The 24,079-nt window shown below is 40.4% G+C and overlaps 1 protein-coding gene across 1 annotated transcript in view; it reads right to left on the bottom strand.

Annotated features, from left to right (window-relative positions):
* SLC17A6 (solute carrier family 17 member 6) overlaps nt 1–22,406 on the bottom strand; it is a 33,727-nt gene extending 11,321 nt beyond the window's left edge. Inside the window, exons 1-4 of the mRNA XM_054828458.1 lie at nt 21,444–22,406; nt 18,317–18,569; nt 17,012–17,130; nt 869–983 (exon numbers count right to left, since the gene is read on the bottom strand). Of these exons, the coding sequence (XP_054684433.1) occupies nt 869–983; nt 17,012–17,130; nt 18,317–18,569; nt 21,444–21,529 (573 nt within the window). The 5' untranslated portion in view covers nt 21,530–22,406. The remainder of the gene's footprint in view (nt 1–868; nt 984–17,011; nt 17,131–18,316; nt 18,570–21,443) is intronic.
* Nucleotides 22,407–24,079: the final 1,673 nt, after the last annotated feature.

Here is a 24,079-nt window from a genome sequence, read left to right as displayed (position 1 = left end):
TTTGTTAATTTTTTTTTAAAAAATCAAGATGTAATCTTAAGATTGTCATGATTTATTGTAAACCTTCAGACGGTCCTCTTTGAGAAGTTTTGCATTCACAATTGCTTTGACCAGTATCACAGAAATGAGTGGGTCTAAAATAGCTATTTTATTTTGTAATTACCCACTTGCTTCTGTTCCTCTCCTCTTTGCAGTCAAGCGCACCTCCGTACATGCAGATCACTTTTCAGGAATGGATCTATATTTATACATGTATACTTTAAGAACTTGATTGACTAACTTTCAAGCACATTCTGCACCTTCTTTCAGAGTCTTTTTATACAACAAAGCACATGAATTAAAATCAGCTCACACAACAGAAGTGTGTAGCCCTGAGAAACAAAGAACCAGCAATCACAGGCTTAAAAATCTGTCTTTCAGTAAAGAAACAAATAAATAAATTTAGAATGCAGGCTCTTTTTTTTTTCCTCTCTTAAATCACTGTAAATCTCTCATTCATACCAATAAGAGCATGTTTAGGGTCTATGATAGAAGCTTAATTCTTTATTATAGATGCAATCTGTGAGGCTGGACAGCACATAACTGTTGAGAATAGCACCAGTAGAAGTCCTGTATAGTACAAGATTTCAGTGAAACTTCCATGTTAAATACGTATCTCACTGGCTTCTCAGCAAGGGAAAACTTTGCTGTGTAATTTTATAGATGAAGGAAAATCACATAGCTGTAATTCATACGTTGAAATCCATTACACTGAAAATCAGTCATAAACTGAGAGCAGTTTTTATTTTCCCCTGAAAAGTTACAATTGCTAATTAAAAGCTAACAAGCAGCTATCACATTTACTGCTTATTTTAGAATTTTTCCATACCTCTACAAGGCCCTGCAAGATCCTAACAAAGATGACACACCCGTAGTGCACCCTGGCTGCAGACGGTATTAACATGTTGAGGGAGGATGTCAGCAGGATAGCGGCACCAAATACTCTGCAAAGGTGGGGGAAAAAAAGGAAAGGAAGTAACTTCAGTGTTGTTCCAATTGACTTATTCCACACACTCTCACATGTCAATATAGATGTGTTTAAACATATGTTCTTTATGTAGGGAATATACTAACTGCTGGAGTGGATTCCTTCCATCTAATGTAATAACCTGTCTGATAAGACCCAGACCAAACATAGATGTATATATCTATTCAGCATAATTTCCTAAGGAAATACATCTTATGCAGTCACTCTCCCTATAAAGCCCCACTCTTTCATTTAATTTTCACATCTATTTCAACCAAATCTGACTGAATTCACCACCCTCTAGAGAAATTAGAAATTAGGTCTCCAAATGGTTTGCTAAAACAAGTGGCCAAGTAAAAGAGAGATTCTTGTTAGCGCCTTAATTGTAAGAAAGTGGCACCATGCATTCACTACTTCTAAAGCAGAAGAGAATCCACTTTTATAAATGCCAAAGCAGCAGGAAGAATTTCAAACAGAGCTGGGATTTTCTTAGACACAAGAGTTAATCAATCTGGAAACACATTTCCATAGAAAACAGATCATTCTTTCTGTTGGTTTTTCAGAGGCTACTCATTGAATATTGCTGATTTTGATTCCAACGGCATCCTAGGAATTGCTTCAAATAAAGTGCATTACAAGGTCTAAATACGTGTGAATTGATGATTCATTTTCAAAATTCCACTGCTTTGACTGAATTTTAATTTGATTCAATTAATATCTGACCCTTGTAGGAGGAAGCCTTTTCTCCAGAATTATTATATCATTTTTTTTCATATTCACTCATTCTTTTATTGTGGAAATAATCCTTTTTCCCCCCCATTTCCCTTTCAGTGGAACTATGCAAAGGGATGAAGCCAGTAGCAATGACTGGCCGCTTTCTTTATACAAAACTATGCAATGCTAAGATAAATCCTGGAGATGTCTTTAACATATGACATCACGGTATCTGATGTGGAACTGATTTGACAGAAACCTTTAACCTTAGCATGTGTTCTTCAGAAATTGATACAGTGCCATAAGTTAGTGAGAAACAGACCTTGGGCTAAAGAAGCAGGAAGCAGCAATAAGTTTCAAGACAAAATTTCTTCCCAGAGACATCTATGTTTCACATTCTCTATTTAGAATTACAGCCTGAGATGAATCTTTAAATAGCAAACTGAGTATACTCCACTCTTATTTGACAAATATTAAAGGGCAGCAGAAAAAAAGCTTCTTGGCATAGTAAGGAAGCTTTGTTAAATAGCTCTAAATCTGGTCTCCTGATTGTGTTCCCTGTGATCCCCATCTCGTGTTAAACAAGGTCTGGCTGGCTGTGCAGCACATTTCTGGCTTTGTTTGGCAGCATGTTCAATACATTTACTGGGACTGACTGGTGCATGTGTTTGTGTTGCGCTGTGTGAACTATTTTGGCCTGAATTCTGTCTTTACTCTTAATTTCTTTATGTGTAAGTATCTACTCCAAAAGTATGTGCAGTTCACTTCCTTACATTTTAATACCCCCCATATGTTAACATAAACCACAATGATGTCTTGGTTTTCATTTGCTTTTTTTCTTTCTTTATTAATGAGAAGAGTTTGGGACTCATAGGAGCTTTATTTGTGATTTTTACAAATTCTTTAAAAAAGTTAGATGTTCTTTAAAGAGCAATAGACTGTTCTAAAAGTTCATCAAGAAAATCTTTATTTGGTTGTAAGCAGGAAGAAAGGATTGTTCGGTTTGTAGCCTTTCCTGTTTATTTTCTGAATAGATATTTGGGAAATGTCTCATGCGGCAATATGGTTTTAAATTGGTGATTGTGCATAGACTTGCTGGAGCAGATTCTTAGCTAGTGTGAATCAGTGCAACTCTTTCTAAATCACTGTTTCTGTTTAATCATGCTCAGATAGACTATTTAAAAATGCCATCTCTTTCTAAGGATGACATTTGCAAAATTGTTATGGTATGTAACTGTTTCTTCGAGGAAAATTGCTCTAGTTCCTCAATTCTGTATCTGAAATCAGCTTCTGTTTGCCATAACTGAAAGCTGTGTTTCCCAGAATTGCCTTTGTTCTCATGTTCACTAAAGAGAAGCTCTTTCTTTGAGTCTGTTCCTTCTAGAAGAGAAAGGAAAATGTAATTTGAGAAATGATCAGACATGCATCTTCCAAATGAAAATCTTGCCTGTATTTAGACACACAAGAACCAGTGAGAAGATAATGAAATAATTCCGCAATGTCTCTCTCTCAGAACTATGCTTTATTGGAACAGCCTTCTCAAAAACAGATCAATTTAAAAAAAAAAAAATCTATGGATTTAAGAGTAGAATAAATTAGAGTTAAATTATGATTCTTGTCAGAAATGGCTTTTTTATCCTTTTCCTTCAATGCATATTAAAAGTGATACTATGAATTTAGTGCGTGCCTATTTTAGTGGGTCGATTTACTCTATAACTCTTAGTATAGAACAAATACATCTTCCTACATTTGCTTTGCACCTCTCAACACACATCCATAAATATAATCGGTATTTCTCCTTTGTGCTCTTTTGTCTGTTACATTTATTTCACCTCCATAAGTACTAGATTCTTCTTCCTAACAGAGTATTGTGATATAGTTCTGGGTTTTTTACAAACTTACTGGCTTATTGTTTTAAATATCTTAGCTAACTACATTTATTATGATTTGGATCAAATAAGAATGATTTTCAGCTACAATAAATCTACATATATTTGAATGCTGCTCACATTCTAATATATTTAATTGATAAATTAAGCATTCTGATTGTTCCTAAGGCATTTCTAAGGCATTTTACTGACCCACACATCAAACTTCAAAGTTGTGTTGTTCTTTTTTTTGTGCTTACCTTTTTGTTATGTTTATTAAGCTAATGATTTTATGATGTTATGCTCTTTAGTTTCATTTCTGCTTCACAAAAAATTCTCATTTGCTCAATTTTGCTGCAACATCAATACCAAACATGGATTAGAAACCATGTTTTTCTTTAAGATCCTTATGTTTCCACAGCAAATTGACAATACATGGGGTTCCATGGTTGTATCTATTGCAATCAAAGATGGATTATGTTCATTCTCAAACAGATGTGATTCCCTGTTTAAAATAAGACTTTCAGCCTGTTTAGGAGTGTTGATTCCTATCCCACACCCCACTGCATTTTTTATACATGTATCTGTTTGTCCTCTTGATATTCCGATATCATCCTGAACGGACAGGTTTGGCCCTTATGGGATGCAGAGTCTTAAAGTTGCCATGCCCTGTTGTGCATTCCCTTGGTCGTGCCCTCTATAGTAGCATGGACTTGTGGAGAAGGCTTTAGACCTCAAGCACAAACAGCACTAGAGTTCACGTCAGCCAAGTCTTGCTGCATGGTGCCCCTTGGGTTGAGCCCAGCCTAGGAATTCCATGTGGCTGTGCTATTGAATTTTCATTCAGAGGTATCCCTGCATATTCATTTCATACTGGGCATGCTCCAAACCCCACAAAACGTATTTTAATGCCGTGGCACAAATGAAGAGCTTTAGCAGATTGAAGGTAAACTCTGGGAAAACTACAGTATGCCACAGAGACAGAGCAGGAGAGGCCAATGCCATTGCCATCATTCTCAGCTCTGGCATTAGGAGGGAATTAAAATGCCCTGACATGCCTTCAGCAGCCCCTCGGCTTCAGGGAAAATTCCTTTCTGACCCAAAATCAGCAACAGTGTAACGATATAGAGAAGAAAATATTCATATACAGAAGAAGACAAATGAATAAATGCAATAGTAGTATGTCAAGGAGAGGTAAAAAAGGTAAATCCTGGTCCTCATAAGTGACCAGAAGAAGCTCTGAAGCAAAGAATTATGCTTTGCTTATCTATTTCTATACTTGGTAGACTCAGTCCCAAAAGACAGAATCTAACATTGATCCTCAGTGTTTTACTGACATTGGCATTATATGAAGGTCATGAGCTGTGACTTAGTCCTCCTGTAATACAAGTAGTAATAATAGCAAAATCATATTTGACTAAGAGACATTTGGGATGGGAGCAGAGGAAGGAAATGACTCTGACAATTCGGGAAAAATGCTTAGAATGGAATGAGGTTGCAGGGGGAATTAATCTTTTTGGATTTCAAGCCAATTGGCTCATTTTTCCCTTTGGGGACAAACTAAAGAGAAAGAAATGTATTTATTTTCATCTCTGGATTTCTAATCTCTGCATCTGTGCAGGCCCACTATTCTCATTTTCCAGGCAATTCGTATTGCATGAGCATTCTGCATGGACGTGCGTTATAGATATTGTTACTCGGCTGGAAGAAGTGCCAGCTCAAAAAGTGAGCTGAGAACAGTGGGAGCACAGACGCGTGCCAAGTGCTGAATGCCAGATGGGTGACATATTAGGTTACACATATGATATCTGAAAGTAAGGAGTCCTGGTTGGAAGCATCCTATTACCCCAGTCACTGGGAGTGAAAATTGCTGCATTAACTCCATAAAACTAAAACCCCTTTCATATGTGTATGGGGAGGAGTCCACTCCTCAGCTGTCTGAATCCCACCTATTTCTATTTATGTCATTTTTAAATATAATTAACAAATTCCACAATTATCTATGTCTCTGTTCTCTGAATAACTGGTCCAAATTTGTGAAAACTAAATTGTTTTGAAAACTAAATAATATGTCTGTTCTAAAGCATATGAAGTACCTTAACTAAAGTTTATCCTTTAAAAAAAAAATAAAAATCAAAGAGTAATTCTGTATATTCAAACCAGCATTTTTTTATATTTAGTTGAAAGAGAAAATACTGTAGGATTAAGATGCTTAAGTATATGCTGTATCAACGAATTATGAATGCTATTTCATTAAAATTCAAAATAATTAAAGAATAGTAAGTGTTGGTCACTGACAACTACAAAACAAGATTGCAGAAGTTGGTGAGCTGGTTATTGCCATTCCTTTTCCTTACAGAAAACACATAAAATATGTTGAACAAAGACCTATTTTAATAAACATATGTAAAAAATAAACTGGGTCTTGACTATCCTTTGGTGTTCTTCTTTGAACAGTGCTTGTTTGGGAGAGTCCCAGAGCAGCAGCAGCAGCTCTAAGCAGCTGAACATGTATCAAGCAGAATGACTGTTTGGACTCTTCTGTCAGCTCAAGATTTCTAAAATTTATCTTTTACTCTGACTCTACCTACTATCATTCATCTCTGACACACCTCCTCCTGCAAAAGGCCAACAATACAACATAAAACTTATTATGTTATATTTTTATACAACCCCAAAGATTTCATGTCTGAGAGGAACTGCAAGGCTGAACACTGGATTAAATGCTTAATTTTTTGAATGAAACATAATGTCTAGGGATTAACAGGACAGGAGCTGGCTGGAATGTCTGTAGGCATGCAGCAGTTCTTCAGAATCCTTCCTTCTGCAAATGTTGCTGGCAATGACAATTGATGATCATCCTTTTTAATGTATTTTTTTCTTTGAATTGTGCAGTGACTGAACATACAGAAATTTCAGGGGTTTAGCTGCCAGTTAACACTTCCGTTCTTAGAAAGTGTATCTCTACCTATATCAGGTATGATGAGGGCCTTCTAAGACTTTGATACAGAACATGAATGTTTTGACAACCTGAATTTGCTGTGGTTTGATCTGCCAGCTTTGAAGATAAATAAATCCCAGAATATTCACAAGTCTTTTAGCAAAACGGACCATACCAGGACTGGATCAAGTACCGGGGTGAAATGCCATGCAGAGACTAAGTCAATGTGTATCAGTAACGCAAAGTCCCTTTAGCCTTCTGCCTTCTCCAAGCCCCACTAATGCCGCTGACGCATACAGGTCAAACCAAGACCCTGAAGAGTTTTCAGGTTGCTCCTTCCAATTCCTGCTCACAGACCTATTTCTGATATGGCAGTTTGTATTTTATGAAGACCTTGGGCACTGTCAGATGACAGCACCATGGCAATTGATGCTGAATGTAAAAGACTCCTGGGTCATTAAATTCTGATCGTTGTTCTTACTAGCAAGTGCATTACATCATCCTTTCATAAGCATATCAGGTTCCATCTCAGAAGTAATTAGCGTTTGCCCTGCTTATTTTGGAGGCCTTTCCAGCTTGTTACTTCCTACATCCAGTAGATAACTTGTACCCATGCTGTTTTAGTTTAGTGGTTTTAATCTCTGCAGTTTACCCCAATAGCAATCCTATCTTCTTTCTTTCGCATCGTTAAGCAAGCCAGGCCGTCCTCACCTCATCTTCTTTATTCTTCATTCATTTGGTCACCCTACCAACCCTCTCTCACTCCTGTCTGCATTCAGCTGGGGAATCTCTCAAACCTGTGGTTTCATCTGAAAACTTATTATATCCCTATATGTCTAGATAAAACTCTGACTCACTCCTCCTAGCTCATTAGCTTTGGGATGGCTTGCTCTTTAAATATGTAATCTGCTAGATCATGTTTCAAACCAAGACCATCTCATTCAAATTACCTTACCGAGTTCCAGCATTTAGACTGTGATTCAACTGTCTCTGTTGATTTAGAGATACATAATACAGTCATCAAAGAAATCATCTGTGGTTTTAACTTTGAAATATTTTGTGGAGCTGATTGGGAGGATAACTGCTGTCTGTTGGACTCAAAAGCTTCATCTGTACTGCTCTGTGGAGTGTTTTCTGACACGCAGGCCACGTGTTACAGCTGATTGTATCTGGACTGCTCAGGGTAAATGTAGATTCCTTCAGAGGAAAGTGATGGTGACATTAGTGTTTTTATGCAACTAACCTAAACAGCATTTTGCTGTATGAAATCCAGTGTACATATTGTATTGGGGTGAACTATCAAAGCACGTAATTAAGGATACCTGTTGGAATTAACTGGAATTAACTATGTCAGAAGCATACGTGGGTTTTGTTTCAGAGGATTATTTTTTTCCCATCTGAAAGGGACCCTGGTTATGAGGTATCATACATGCAATAGGGATTCATGGAGTCTCAGGACCTGGGAAAGAACTGGGAGCAAAGTTATTTGACAGTATTGACATATCTGGATGATATAATCCCAATAAATAATATGTTTCCTTATAAGCTTGGTCTGAAACTGTCTGGTGTAATTTTATGTAAACTATGTGGCAATTTTTCTACAGATACCGGTTTCAAAGGATTTGGATCAATGGAGGATGGAATGCAAAAATAAATCCAAATTTCAGACATAATCCTACTCTTGTTAGTTACATCTGATCAAGCAGGGTCAATTCTGAATTTTTTCTATTTAGTCCTGAAAAAACTCGTGAAGAGTAAATGTTGTTCTCTGCATTTAGTATCCTGAGGGTCACTGCCATTCTATATCCAGGTAGTTCCAAAAGTCCACATTTGTGGACTTGTACTAGTCAACTGAGAGTAACGCAGGTCCTTCTCAGGAACACAGAAAATAAGATTTTAGCCTATAATGTACTTGTTGGAGATTTGCTTGGAAGCTATAAATTTAACACCATTAATAATGGTTTACTTGCTTTCAATTTATGTAAATGTAAACCGTGATCTTACTGACTTCTGAAAAATTATTTTTCCTTGGTAATATATAGTGACAACTGTTTGCATTTTTTTTTTCAGCTGTTGCCCTGTGTATCAATGTTTGCCTCCTTGACTGTCAACTGTGAGTAACCACTCATTTGGAATAGTTACATTATGTCACCTGTTCATCAGCTTTGTAACCTAAATAATCCTGATAATATTTCTCTTACTTTAGTTATCTTTTCAGTTCGTAATCATGCTGATTAACCTTCTTGGGACAATTTATATTTCTGTTTATGTATTTGAAATGGACTAAGTGAAAATGAATCCAGTGTGGGGAGATACCGTTTAGCTGTTCTGGGACATGTATCATCATTCTGACTTTTCTCTAGTATAGGCTAATTTCCTGATGACTCTGTTGACCCCTCCACTGTAGACATATTCCTGTGAAATGTCCATCCTGACAGTATACAGCTGCATAAATGATAGACAGAATATAGTGGGTTTTTCTGAATCAGGCCTTTAATTTGCATAAAATGGCATAGGGCTAACAAAGCTGGGATTATGCCATGAATATTAGAGTGGTTGATGAACTCAGCTGCCCAGCACAACAGATAGAATAAGCTACCTTTGACATTAGAGAGGAACACTTGTTCCCAAGTGCCAGTCTTAGGTTGCACGTGCTTTGTGAGAGAATCGCTTAAAACAGATCCTCTTTACTAATAGTCTGTGGCCAGAAGCTGTAGTATAGCAGCTTTATTTGGCTTTTTTAAAATGTGATAAAACAGGTTATTTTCATTCATATGTGTAGAAGGGAGGAGGGGGATGTGTCTGTGTGCCCTTCATACTAAATCCTATTATAAGCCCTTCATGAAGCATTAATATGTAAAAGCCGACCTCCCGCCATCTAATCTAGTATAATAAGGGCTTGGATACATTATTAATTTTTGTCACACATCTGAGGCCCCCTTTTATCAACCAAAACCTCCATCCAAATCCCTTGTTGCATCATTAAATTGTGAAAACAGCTTCATCATTCGTGACAGAAAAGTGGAAGGACCCTGAGCCATATGGCAGAGTGAGCAGCGGTACCAGCCGCCCGTTGATGTTTCCCCAGTCCCCATCTTGCAGTGACTGGTGCTGAAAAGATCCCACAACACAGTAGGGTCACAAAATCATCTTGGGGTTTTTGTGCAAGATTGGCTTCTTTGCCTGGGAGCAGACGAACCCAACACCAGTGCCTGGGATCTGAGCCCAGTTTAATCTGCAGGGTTTCAAACTAAACGTGAAAGGTGGGGATGGCAAGTACAGCTTTGGGGGTTTGCTCTTACAGTGCAAGGTCAGTTTATGTCTTCAGAAGTTGAGACGCTGGTTCTTGTCAAACCATCCACAAATCCCCTGGTCATGCTGTGAATTATACATTGTTTGCAAATCAGAAAAACACACAATATGTCTACCAGCTAAAGGAGAGTGAATAATTTCTCTCTCTAAACCAGGAAAATGTAAAGACGTAAAGTTCTAGGACATCTTTGGACTTGCATTTCTAAACCAATGCTTTGCCTGACATTTTTTATGCTTGTTGTCATTAAGGCCAAGTTAGGAAGAAATATTCTGATTTCACTGACACAGTTTCAATGAAAATCTTTGAGACCCTGAGATGAGATGCACTGACATGCAGTTGTCTGAAATATTCGGTTTATTCATGCAAATAATCCTATTGGATTACTTGCTGGGACGAGGATTTAGCCCTTAATAACAAGATGAATGGCACTTTAAAAACAAAGATGAATTTGAAGTAAAAGGTTGATTTATATATTTTCGTTCAGGTTCGAATGCAACAATGATGAAGTGTTCAACATAGATGAGAGATAATTGCATTGTAGAGAAATTTAGTTGTTATGTAGTGATAATTCTTAATATGAATAGTGCCAGGATTTGCTGTTTAACAGGTAATGAGAAATATATGTCATTATCATAGAATTATAAGGTGACTTTAATTTTTTTTAAAATTCTTATTCTATTCTGCTGTTTGTATTTCTTTGCATAAGAGAGTTCTAATGTTTGAGTATGCACAAATGAGCTAAAATGGTCACCTAGCTTTGTTTTACCAGAAAAGTCTGTGATTATTGCAGATCTATTTTTGAAATAGTGCGTGGCACATACAGTCAAAACCTGCTTTTCTATTTTAAATATATAACTGCAAACTTGGGAATTAATCCTCTATCCTGTGTAATCTAAGAATGACCCATTAATTTCAGAGAATCCTTCCCAATTTACAGTAAGTGCTTAAACCGTTCACTTAGGAAATCAGTGAGGAAATACTGCCACAGAATTTTGGTAATGTTTTTGATAGGGCAAGGGGTTTATTATACATTTCCAGCATGTTTTTTAAAGAATTTTTAAAGACAGTATCAGAAGTTAAAATACAACAATATTGAAATTATCCTGAGATGAGGTGGTAAAAACCAGTAGAGTTTCACACCTTTCCATATACGTGTGACAGCACAGCAGGTAGTTTATTCACAGGCAGCTGCAGCTTTGCAGTAGCATGAATGTGGAATAGGAAATATTAATTTAAATAAAATTATTATATTTCTAGGTTAAAGACAAAGCAAGTTTTAAGGCCATCTAGCCTGATATTCACTATGGCATTAACACTTATGTTTCACTTGATTATCCCTTATATTTTGCTTAATTATCCCTGTACTGAAAACATTTGTTTATAATAGCTAACATATGATGTCCGATATAGGAATTGAACACACAAAAAAGAATCTAGCATATAATTTCTCTGGTTGGACTAGTGGTGACTAGTCACTATTGTTAGTATTTATGCTTTTTTAATTTATCTGGCTTTCATTTACTGATTCTTGTTGTATCTTTCTGTGGGACTAAACCACACATTTATACTCAGCATTTTTTTTCGGTGGAGTTACATGCATACTTTGTAATCAAATTACATCCTAGTAATTTTTTTTTATGTGCTAATACACTGAATATATAGTTCTTGCTATTTCTTTCACAATGTGACATTATATACTATCATCTTTTAAGTAATTATAGATCTCTAAAAAATCTCTACTTTTTCAACACTCGATATGCAGGTACCCAAGTTACCCTCAACAATCCAAGGTCAGTGTCATTGACCTAAATACACTCACTGCACTAAAACCAGAAAAATAAATATCTCAGGATTACATCGACTTCCTTATTAGAGCATCATGTGGGAAGTTTATGATGGGTTTCTAATTCAGCAGGGCTTAAGATCCCACTCAGTATGACTGCTTTCCAGGGTGGTTCCCCACTCCCTGATGTTACTTTGCACTTGAGTGTCATATATATTGACCAGAATTCAGTTTATCAAATGGTGTTTAATATATCATCTGATTATCTGGTCCTTTTTGCACCCACAAGTTTATCAGCATTTATACATGCTCCTGAAATGGCTGATGAAATGTGAAGATCACAGTTGATCTTGTTTAAGGACTATTCAGCAGTATCGTAATGGTATCTAAATCTTTGAAAGGTTTGTAAACACTAGCCAGTTAATCGTCAGTCTCCCAGGGTGACAGCTATCACTAGTCCGGTTACAGGCACTCGCTTGGTTGTGCTAAACACCAAAAGAAGGTTTCATCACACCACGTGACGACCCAGGAAAATACCCCAAGTGACCTGGGGTGCCTATACAGTACGCTGGCACATACACGTGTATTCTGGGAGTGACACAATACACCTGAGGTTTAAAGTACCTGTTAACTCACTTGCTCAGTTAAACAGTATAAATCTTCCTGGAAGAGCTCATAGTCAAGAAAAACCAGTTTCCAGTTTGCTATTTGCAAAGCATCAGAGCAGCAAAATCTGTTTATAATATAATTGTTAAGATACTACAAAAGAATGTAATTATAAAATGGCATTTCTGAATTTCATACCAGAATATTGCATTCATTGCATTGTTTCAGAACATTTAAACATCTTGGCCATTGATGTTTAAATGCATTCAATTTAAATCAAATTTTGAATGACACAGTTGAAGAGCCACCAAACCACGGATTTCTTTTTCTTTCTTTTAATAAGATTTCAGTCATTGAGAATGATGATTGGTTTTTAAAATTTGTAAAGATTAGGTGAATTCTGATTAGCCTTAGCAAAAGTTCTTTTCATGGACTAAGTAGAAAATAAGACTAAGTGGGGTTGGAGGACTGTCAGCATTTCATACTTTCTGTTCACATCCCATTGTAATCATATAATGACAACCCCTCTGGTGGGAGCCTCTGTAACACTGATGTTAAAATCTGTAGTTTAAAAGCATTGAAATGAGATTTATGTGCTTTTAAATGGCATTAACTGCCGTTATGAGTAATAGTTCAGCTGATTAAATAGTGTGGATACATGGTATTAGGGCTTCACACTTTAATTTTCATGTTTTCTTGTGTTTTTCAAGGAAAAATAGTTTTAAACAATGCAAAAGCAACTCAGCACCTTTCTCCTGAAAACCTTGCTCACACACTAGTCAGAATCCACTGTCATTTAGTGAAAAACAGCATTGAATCACCAACAATTAAAAAAAAAAAAGTCTCACTCTTTATTCACTATTTGGGGAGAAAGCTTTGCTATTACTGATCAGAAAGGCTTGTAACCAATGAAAATTTCCATTATTTTGGATTTGTCTCTGGAACCTGCTTTTGTCTTCTTGCCCTTACAGTCTCAATCTGAATCATAGCCGATGTTCTCTTGATAAAGACAGTTACATAAATGTCTCTGCAGGGACCACAAATTCTACTCCCAGTGTACTGCAGCCTGGGGAGAAGGGCATTTTTTTTAGTGTAAGGCTGTACGTGTGTTCAAACAGGAGAAGTAACCTAGATTAGCTGCAAACCTGGATGTCCATGGGCCGAGATGCCTTCTCTAAACTACTAGAGCCTGCTCAATACTCTCTGCTATCATCGCGTCATGCTTAATCGATGGCAAGGTTAATTGTTCATTGTTCATTGAGAACTTAACCCTGAGAAAAGGTAGAGCTGTAATAAACCCTTCCCATGGGACTCCGCATTGCACTTCCTTTGTTCCCCCAGTCTGCTGTGGGCGGTTGCATAGTACTTTCATACCAGCATCTTCCAGAGGCCGATCCTCCTCTGGGATGAGAGGTCTCTAGCCTCTTGTGGCAAAAGGGAATCCTCTTCTGTTTTTACAGACTACTCAATGGATGAAAGTTTAAAGCTTCATTGATTGCAAATGAGGGGGCACCTGAGGCCAGATCTGAGTCTTTTGAAAAATTATGTTGTCTTGCAACATAGTGAAGGTTCTCTATTCCTGCGGAAGTCAATAGAAGTTGGTAGTGTTCAGGAGCACTGACCTTTGTAACATACTAGCCCAACTTCTATTGACCACCTGAGGAGTAAGTGCTCAGGAGATGTGTTGTTTCTGACTCTTCTCTGGAATTTTTGAATACAATTTCGTTTGACCTTGTTGGTACTACAGCAGTGCAAATACACCTTTTTTAAATAAAGCATTTTTCTTAGTGGTGGGCTGAAAATATTCTATAACAGAAAATTCTCAGTGATGCAATATGAGATAAATGGAAATCCGTGCTACCAAGTGCAAATTCCTGAGATACTCCATTTACTACCTGTAAATCTGTAAATCACTAAATCTGCGCTGTCAGAAGTAATGGGGAGCTGTGTATGATAAGAGCAGTGGGTCAAGACAGAACAGAATAGCCATACAGCAGCAGCCTTGAGTTCTACAATTAGCAAAGGATCTCAGTAAAATGCTACCCATTGACAGACTCAGTTGAAGAAATTATATTAGAGAGTTCAGAGCTCAGGGCTGCTAATTCTTGATTGGCAGTAAGCATTTTAAAACAGGGTCAGAATTAAAATAAAGGGTTTCAGCCCTGCTTGAAATAAATGCATTGTGTATAGAAAGGTGTTCTTGATGCCACAGGAGGGTCATTTCTTCCATGTGTTATCCCTTAGAGAAACTTTCAGATTATGTCAACCCAATCTCTATAATTGGTTGCTAGACTGAATTTTAATGTCAAGCAAAGTCAGTGCTGGACACTCAGCAGCTCCCTGTCAATAACAAATTAAATTCGCAAAGCACACCTTAACCTTCCTCTCAGTTTCCTTCCTTGACACTCTTAGCAGTTGGGAGTCACATTTTCATTCACACTGTCTTTTCCACATAATCATTATCTCCTTCCCTTCTAGGGAATGAATCTCTTGAAAATTTCCCATTTTCTTGAGCTCAAGACTGAGTTTCTCACAGATCATCTTGAATCTGATGATGTTATTCTAGAGTACATTATTTTTTATGTAGAGCACATCTGAACTTTGTTTTTCTGTATAAATTCAGACTTGCTCTGAATGCAAAGGAAACCATTGATACCACAAAGATATTCAGTGAGGTTTGTAAAAAAAAAAAAAAAAAAGTTACTTGGCTGCCATCCACCACAGTGTGAAGGGACCAGTTGTGGCTGTAGCACAAGACATGTAAATCAGCAGAGACTTTTATAGTAGCTCATACGCCATTGGTGCTGTAGGCCTCTAGGCCTGTGTACTCATTTGATTTTTTTTCATGCAGTTTTTTGGAAAAGGTATGGACATCAAGGCTTGCACCCTAGTTTGGATGCCACTTTACCCTACATTTCAAGTTGAACATGTAGATGTCAAAATCTCTTTGTAGCATTCAGCAACTAACTTGTATTTTCACCTCCTCAATACCCTGTTAATCCAACCACTACATCTAACCACTCAGCACTCTGTTCTCTGCCATTTTTATCTGCAAACTAAATATAAATCACAGCCACTCTTCATATTTTACTATTTACAATTACTGACATGTATGTCATAGCTAGATCCTTAATTAAATCTGTGATTTACATAGTTGTCTGCCTTGTGTTGGAGTTGTCTCAGAGGCTTCCACAATAGTAATAACTAACCACTAATCTGTGAAAATTGCTGTGATAAAATTCACCCAGGTTAATAACTGGAACTAGTCTTCATTTACTGTTGTAAATGTAAATGTTTGTGAAGAAGAGGAAAATTTGATTCACATATGCCAGGTTTTATGTGTTTCTACTGCTGAGTTTTCCTGGGAATGTCTCTGCCATTGTCTTGTAAATCTTTGTAGTTGCATCACTTTAAATCTGGATTGATTTAAATGACTTTACTGATGTTGCTCAGGTGAATGAAGACAGATTTTTGATTCTCTGAGTCAAATTCTGCAGTCTTTACTCAAGCAAACCTGCAATTAATCCTGAGGCATTGCAGACTGTGTAAAGATGCAAAAATGCTCTAAGGAGGAAGAAAAGGAAAAGAACCTTTTAACTGCCTGATAATTGTTGTTTAAAATAGCCTTTTACGTTTCTGAACCATTATCAGAAAGATGGCACGTGTAAACAGACAGGCAATGGATACCCCAATTTAATAAATGTCGTATTTTGTTTTATTTGCTTTAAGAGGAGTGATGTTAGGGTTATCTCAGTTACAGAGCATGTCTGCATTAGTAAATACTCATTATTTTTAATGTAGCTCTCTGTCTAACAGGTATTTACCTTGGAGAGAGCATTTTTGCCGTAGCTCCCCTCTCTCCTCCCCTCTTTCTCAAACAAACACAAGTAAGCTTGCTCACCAGGCAAAGCATCTCTGCCTATCCAGGCCTACCTTTGATGTTGCACACTCCTGAGAAGAGTTAAAGGTATATATTGCTGATTTATTTCAGTATCCATTTGTGCTTAGTTTGTTATCGTTTTGAAGAGTGGCACTAGGACCTTCGCTACTTCTGCGAAGGCTGAGCCTATGGCATTAAGCACGGATGTGAAAGCCTCATGTGTCTTGAATACTCAGTGGATCTAATTAACAGGTAGAATCTCACCCTGGGTGCTTGAAAAATTGCCAGGCACCATAGAAACGAGTCCTTAAGTCCCCGCACCATCTGCACTTTCTTTTCATTGTGGAAGTCTCATTGAAACATGTTTTTCGACCATTCTAAATTCATTTGTGCGTTAATGGAAAATTCCTGCTGATGGTTTTCCTTTTCGTGAAAGCAAAAATCATAAAATTCTTTCGTTCAATCATGGAAAAAAAAAATCTCCCTCAAGCTTTGATGAAATAATGAATCTTTGCATTTGCCTCTGAATACGGGTTGTTTGAATATCATTGACACAACCTCCTTAAATGACTTGTTAAAGGAAAAAGAAACCAACGCGAGATATCCCCCGCAAAACCAGAGGGTAGTTTGAAGACAGGTGATGAATGCATCATCACAACCGCGTTCCCAGATTTCATGCAAGCCTTGCTTCCTTATTTAACGCGACCGCCTTGGAACCAGGGGCGGGTTGGTGCAGGAGTGCGGGGGAGCCCCGGCCGCCCTGCCGTGCCCCGGCTCCCGCGGGGGAACACTGGCTACGGCCGGGAGATGCTCCCCCCCACGCCGCCGCGGCTCCCCGCTCCCCGGCCGCCTCCCGCTCGGACTCGTACAGGACCTTGGGGCTATTCAGGCCGTCGTTACCTGTTAGCTGCCAGCCGGGACGAGATATACCCGCCGGGGATCTGGGTGATTATGTATCCCCAGAAAAAAGAGCCGTGGATCATGCCAACTGTTTCAGGATCCCAATTAAACTTCGCTTTCTTCCAATGCAAGGGACAGGGAGAGAAGGAGAGAAAGAGAAGAGGAAGGCTGTAATCGTGCCAGATTAAAGTATTCATCCGCAGTAACTTCATATCGGGCAGTCGGGGGAGGAGGTTCTAACGCCTGCGGTGGCACTTGGCGGCCGGGGCACAGGGACAAGGACGCCGGGCGCCGGGCGCCAAAGATGCTCGCTCCGCGTTAGCCCACCGCAGCAAATTCTCCAGCTGCCCGCCAGATAAATAAGCAGCAAAACAAATTCAGTAATTGCAATCAACCCAGCACCGTCCGTGCCTCCGTGGGACACGAGAGAGGCAGAGTGGCTCATGAGTGACCAGAGCCCCGTGTGCCCTCAGCCGCTCGGCCGGGGAAGGGTCCACGGCGCCGGGCCGGGGCAGCGCAGAGCCGCTGGGACCCGCGGGACCACCCGGCCGCTGCCGCACCGCCTCGGGGCCGCGTATCCAGGCTTACAAATACAGCCCTGTACGGTCGGGGAGGCGGAGGCGTCGCCTGCCCTCCTGCCCGCACGGCTGTGGCTGTAAGCACCTACCTCTTGCCTGTGCAAGGAGTAAGCTATAGCGGTTTGTTTCTCTCCAGATTTTTATATTTAACCCTCATTTGTATTTAGCATTCACCTCTTTCTTGCTAGACTATAACCCGCTTTTAAACGGGTCTCATCATTTAACGCCTTTTATCAACGCAAATTCTTTCACCCTGTTTTTTTCAAACATTCCTGCACAACCTCCCTGTCTCCTTTACAGCGCGGCGCATCCGCTGCCAGTCGTTTATCCGCCGCCCTACATCCTCCATCCCCTACATTTATTTTACGAGATATCTGCGTTTCTCCAGGTTGTGTGCAAAAGGAAAAAACAAACCCAAAACCCAACCAAAAAATGCGCCCGCAAATTAGTACTTTAAAATGGGGCTGGGAACCGAAAAGAAAACTGGGAATAATGGGTAGAAATTGATCCTCCTTCAGGACTGGGATTTCCGCCTTACAAAGGGCGGCGGCGGGGCCGGGCAGTGCGAGTGGGGCCGCCCGCCCCGGCACCGGGACCGTGGAGCATCGCGGGCTGAAGCGGGGGGGAAATGCCGCGAAACCAGCAGAGCCCGTCTCGCCTGCGCTAAGGTGCTTGACCTGGGACTTGCACTGGGAGGACATGGGATTTACGAGGGAAGAGTTCCCACCTCTTTAATAATTTTTCCTCCTCGGTGTATGGTGCTGTTATTGACCATATCCACGATGGCCACTCCCAAGTTACATCGGATTCCGAAGGAAATGCAGAATCCCAGTCCACTCATGATGGCAATGATGTACCTCCGGGGCAGCCCGAAGCAGGTACAGTCGCACAGAGGAGCTTTCTTCTCGGGCATTTCCATGGGCTTTCCATCTTCCGTCAGCTCGATGGTGTCCCCGGGCTTCTGCCTCTTCTCTAGGACTCTGTCCGACACAAGGAGGGAAAGTCAAGCCCTGAACGCACAGCTACTTCGGGTAGCGGAAGGCTTAAGTTCACCACTCCCCCCGCCCCTTTGGCTCAGTTTGGATTGATTTGAGGATTTATTCCTTGTTTTGCATTCACCTTCAGCTGTTCTTTAGCAGTGACCTGTGGGAGTCACTATTAGTCATCCCCAACTCCCCCCGCCACCCCGCCGCAGAAGCCCAGGGAGGAGCTCTAGCTGAGAATTGCTCATCTATCATTAAAGACTTCTGCTTAAATATGTAGGACGCATTAAGAAGACATCATCTGTAACCACTGCAGAGGCGCCATGTTGGGTAGCCCAAGAGGCATAGTATGGAAACCGAAACAGTCTTTTGGAGAAGGTTTTATTGCCTCCTTGCTGTATTAGAAACACCAAGGGGGGTCATCTTGATGTGCATCTCGCCTCAGGTCTGGGAACAAAAGAGATGGTAACAGAAAGTGGGGGGGGGGGAGGCGATATTGCTACTTTAGATTTGCAAAATGGCTGTCACATGCAGTGGAAGAAAACATGACTGTCTTTCGAGAACTGGCAGCTCCGGAGAAGTCTTTCCAAAAGATCGCATCAGCTCAGCTACGCGGTGCGAGCGTGAGATCGCTTCTCAGGTTTAGCCTCTCCAGATCGGCTTTAAGCTCGATCTCATTGCCCCCAGTCCCTTGTTTTACATGAGAATCCTATCTGCTAGGAAACAATGTGCAGGAATCTGAAGGGGAATTGTTATTTGTTATTTCGAATCAACAGAAAAATACCGGGGAAAAAAATCCCCCGCTATCCACGAAAAGTGATTCAGAACATTTCGTTTTATTTCTTCTTTGCTGGAAAAGCTTTAAAAATATCATTCGGTAGTAAGAAAGATCAGGTTTATCGAATAAGTGTCCCATGCTGAATCTCTTAATCTTCTTTTGTAGTCACTGAGATATTTAAAAGACAGAAAAACTAACCGCTTCCATCGTCTGGACGATGACCATTTCCCGACACCCTGGACTCTCCTACCGCTGCCCTCACCCCTGCTCTAGGAGTGTTTTCTCACGTCAGAAATTCTCCTCAGAGGAGCATCTCTTTGAAGTTAACTCATCCGGCTAATGAGGCAGTAACAATTAGCAGAATCGGGCTCAAAAGGTTCTCCGTGTTTTGGAGAAAATACAGGGATTTTCTCTAATGGTTACTCAGGTGAAATCCTCCCGATTTTTCTTTGCTGGGAGAATTATTTCCACGCTTAAAGACCGCAGCATTAAGAAATGTCTTAAAGTTTTGAATAAAATAAAACCCCGTGGGTTTGTGTTCAAAATTCGTTCATGCGGATAAAGGATTATGTAGAAGTGTCTTCTGAATGGGCTTCTCGTCTTCGGGAAGACACTAGAAATCAGTGTGCAAGGGACAGGAAAACTATTTTAATTCTAAGAATCGGAAACAAAATAGCTCAGTCCCGTGCGTTAAAAAAGATGAGTAAATCGCGCATTTGTTAACCAAGGGGGGAGTTCAAACGGAGTTTCACTGGAAAATGCAAACACCGTTTCTCCATTATTTATTGTGTGACTATATAAAAAGCAGTAGACATGATCGTTTTATTCATATGTTGTAGAATCTTTTAGGGCGAAAAAGAGGTTTATTTCCTTAATTATATTTTAAGCAGTTATTCTGGAGTATCAATATTTCTATTTCTTTTTCTGACCATTGAAAATAACTTAAATATGACCAAAACCTGTACGGTATTCACCGCGTTGTTGATGGCTTTGGTTTTGCTTATGGCTTTTCGAAATTGTACCCTTCCTACTAAAACGGAAATCTTAATTTTGTCTTTATCACTTCACTGATACGGCCCCTTTCCTGAAAATGGCAGCAGAAGTTGTGACTCATGCTGTGGAACAGCCTTGTGCCTGTGCCCAACACTGCCGCATAGGTATGGAAAAAAAGACTTTTACGTGACCTGCCCTGGGCAGATAAATCCGCAGTTACCTTTCATCTGTAATTCGGAAAAAAACCCCTTCGGGGTAATTTCTGGCAGAGGATAAAATATCGAAAATACATTGGAATTTCACAGACTATTCTCAAACGTCCTGGAGGTCGCTAAAGTCGCCAGACTGGATGGAGCACGATGTGTCTGTCAACTTTAGTGCATACACTTTTTAGGTATGCGAGAATTTTGCCTTGTTTATCTGTGTGTACAGGGCTTGAAGACGATAGAAATGTTATGTACACACAGAAACATACTGTTGAGTGATGCTTTTGAGTTTAGCAATTGCAGTTGTGTATTACTTATAAGACAAGTAGATGCTTCTCAAGGCAGACGGATAAATAATTAAACACATCCCTCTATATGTTTCAGCTTCAGGAGAAAAAAAAAATCGTTCGGATATCAATTATTTATACATCTCCATGTTTATCTTCCTCTGACGACGAATTACACAAGGGACAAGACTAATCGAAACCAGGAAAGATTATTATTATTATTTTTTAATGATTGGTAAAGGCAGAGGGAAAGATCCTGTGACTGCATTGCAAAATTAACACAGAACAAAAATACAGGGAGCTGCTCTCCCCTGATTATCATTTCAAGATGGGATCCTGTTTTTTGTGGGAGAAAGACAGGGTGATCTTTCGCTACATATTTACTGACACCATCTACGAATCAGATAGAGAAGTTACGAGGGTGCCATATTGAGAAGCTTCAGCACTAGTTTCCAGTATCCAGATTATATCAGCACTATCTCAACATCTTCCAGCCCCTCCATCACTAGCCTCCCCAAAGCATTCGACCTCCTTCAGCAGCTGGCGGTTAAGAAAAGCTTCCAAATATTTCTAGGTAGTAGAGCCCTATAAGAGATCTCAGTCTTACCTGTAGAGTTGACCAAGAGATTTTCCAGCAAAATTCTTCAATCCCTCCTTGCCAGGGGTCAAAATCCTTTGTTTTACCGACTCCATTCCTGCAGGGGTGCTCGCTGGATTCTGCTCTGCTCTGGATAGGGCACCGCTACGAGCAACGATGGTTCATATTGGTTTAATCTCTTAACTTCCCCCCCCTCATTAAACGGCTATCATCAGTGCACGTCCGGGTAAAGGGAGAGTGAGAGAAAGCGTGCGCGCGTGTGTGTGTGAGAGAGGGAGAGACGGCGTGCGGAGCCGGGGGGGGGGGGGGGGGGGCGAGGGCGAGGGCGAGGGAGCGCGCCTGTGTGCGGCAGCGAGCGGGGAGTCTGAGAGCGCTGCAGGCAGCCCCCGGGTTTCCCGGCAGCGCGGAGTTGCCAGGCACGGTCAGAAAGTCTTCTCGGCCTTGCAGGCTTCAGTGGTGGCGGGTGGAGGCAGTGCCATGCCCGGCTGGGAGGGGACGGAGATCCCTTTGCGGGAGCGTTTCAAAGCAATCTCGGTTTGGCGCTGGCGGTGTCCCCGGCTGAAGAGCTGGAGGGGGAGGGGTGCGATTCGCCGCCGTAGGCAGACAGCTGCGAAGCACCCCGCGCCCCGGAGCCGCTGGCTAAATCCCTCGGACGGCGAGGAGCCCTGGCGTGTCCGCGCTGCCCCCGCCCGCCCACCCGCGCAGCGCTGCTCCCAACGCGGCCGCGCAGGTCGCGCCCCGAGGCGGCGGCGGAAGCGAGCGGCACCCTCAGGGCGCCTCGCCCCCTTCAACACCGCGGACAGAGCCTCGCCCCTTCAGCACCGCGGAGAGCGCCGCGCCCCTTCAGCACCGCGGACAGCACCGCGCCCACTCCGCGCCCCGCAGCCCACGGGGAGACGCGCCTTCGCCTCCCACCCGCGTCCGCGGGGAACGGCGCCGCGCAAGCGGGGCCTCGTGGGGGCTCATCGTCGCCCCCACGTCTTCGGGGCTGCGCCGCGGGGTTTGCCGCACGTCAGGCCGAGTGTCGCTGATCCATTTGTACTGTTCGTGTGGAGAAAGGACACGGCCTTCGTGCAGTCAGTCGCACTTCTGGGGAAACAGGGCATTTACTGCAAATAATCCTGCTCTTGCTATAAATAGATAACATCTATTCTAAAGGTATATTTATCGCTATATCCATGTTTACTTGCACAGCTTATTTTATATCATATTAGGCATCCATTAGTGCCTGTTTTCTCTTAAGCATTTAATATTTTCATATCTTTTGTGTCCTCTGCTTCCATACTTTTCAGTAGGCCAACGTAACATTTACACTTGATTTGTGGTATTTACAGCACTAGATTGAGCTGGACACATTCTGAACAGAACTGGTTTTCTTTCCATAATCTAGCAGTAATTTTACGACTTTAATAACTTTGAAGTAGATTGAAGATGCAAAACGTAGTATTTCTTTCTAAGTCATAACCATTATATTTCTCTTAGGCTTCATGTTAATCTTAAAGTTTCTGCAGATTTGTTAATGAAAAAAAATAATGTATAACTTGTGTTCTAAAGAAATCCTTCTAAAATGATTATGGTCCTTCACTTGCTTAGTTAGTGACAAAATGTAACCCGTGTATTTTAAAAGTAAGATTCCCTGATGAAAGCGTGTATTGTAGCTGCAGTATCCTAAAAGCAACTGCTCTTCGGATTTATAGAAGTATTTTTTTCTGATGTTGCCCTCTGGTGGAGGGTTAATGAAGTTTTCCAGCAGCAAGGCACATTTATAAAAGAAAGGCCAATTATTTTAACATAGAAATTCCCATAATGACTGATCCATGTAGAATTTCAATGTTTCCTTTGAAAGTTGTAAAAGAGCTAAGTACTAGAGAAGAAAATAAATTAAACCTATATGTAATTGAAATGTTGCTAATTAGCATCATAACACAGTGCTGATTTCTAAATCATGGTAAGTACTGAATGTGGGTTTCAGCATAGGTTTCAGTACAGCATCTTTGTTACCACTACACTGCCGAAAGGATTTTTCCCAGTACATGCAAAGCTGTACAGTTATATAAGCAAGTCTTCCCAGTGTTTCATGGCTCCAGTGTGCCATTGCAGATGCTCGAAGGAAAGCTGTATTAATAGATTTTTCTGAGGGGCAGTAAGAACAGGAACTTGTTTATCAGGGATGAAATGGGATTGGATTCCGTATCACGAGCCTTTCAGAAAAGTACTGAGCACTTTTCTGAGCTGGAATTTGAGACTGTAAAGTCTGCAGGTAAGGGTGCTTTGTTTATTTGCACACTACGTACAAGGAGCCCTGGCCCTTTTTATAGGAAGCTTAGCACTGGCATGTTTTTGATGCTACAGCTACTAAGTAGCAGCAATAATTATTAGTAAAATAATAGTATTTAATAAGTAAATTATGACTGATTTGAGAAAGATAAATAATTTATCATATCACATGAAAATGAATTTCAAGGCCAGATGAGATATTCCTGGGTACAGACTCTTACTAGAGCAGAATTAGTCCTTAATTGGATAAAATATGCAAAATAGCAAACAACCCTAGTATAGTCAAATATTACGGTGACTAGGCTGCTGCTGTAGTCATCCAAAAAATGAAATTTTATGTCTATCACACATTATATCTGGATATTACT

This window comes from Grus americana, chromosome 5 (genome assembly GCF_028858705.1).
Source record: "Grus americana isolate bGruAme1 chromosome 5, bGruAme1.mat, whole genome shotgun sequence".
In the NCBI taxonomy this organism is placed as follows: Eukaryota; Metazoa; Chordata; class Aves; order Gruiformes; family Gruidae; genus Grus; species Grus americana.
Note: the sequence above shows the minus strand (reverse complement) of the source record. Positions and strands in the feature narration are given on the sequence as shown.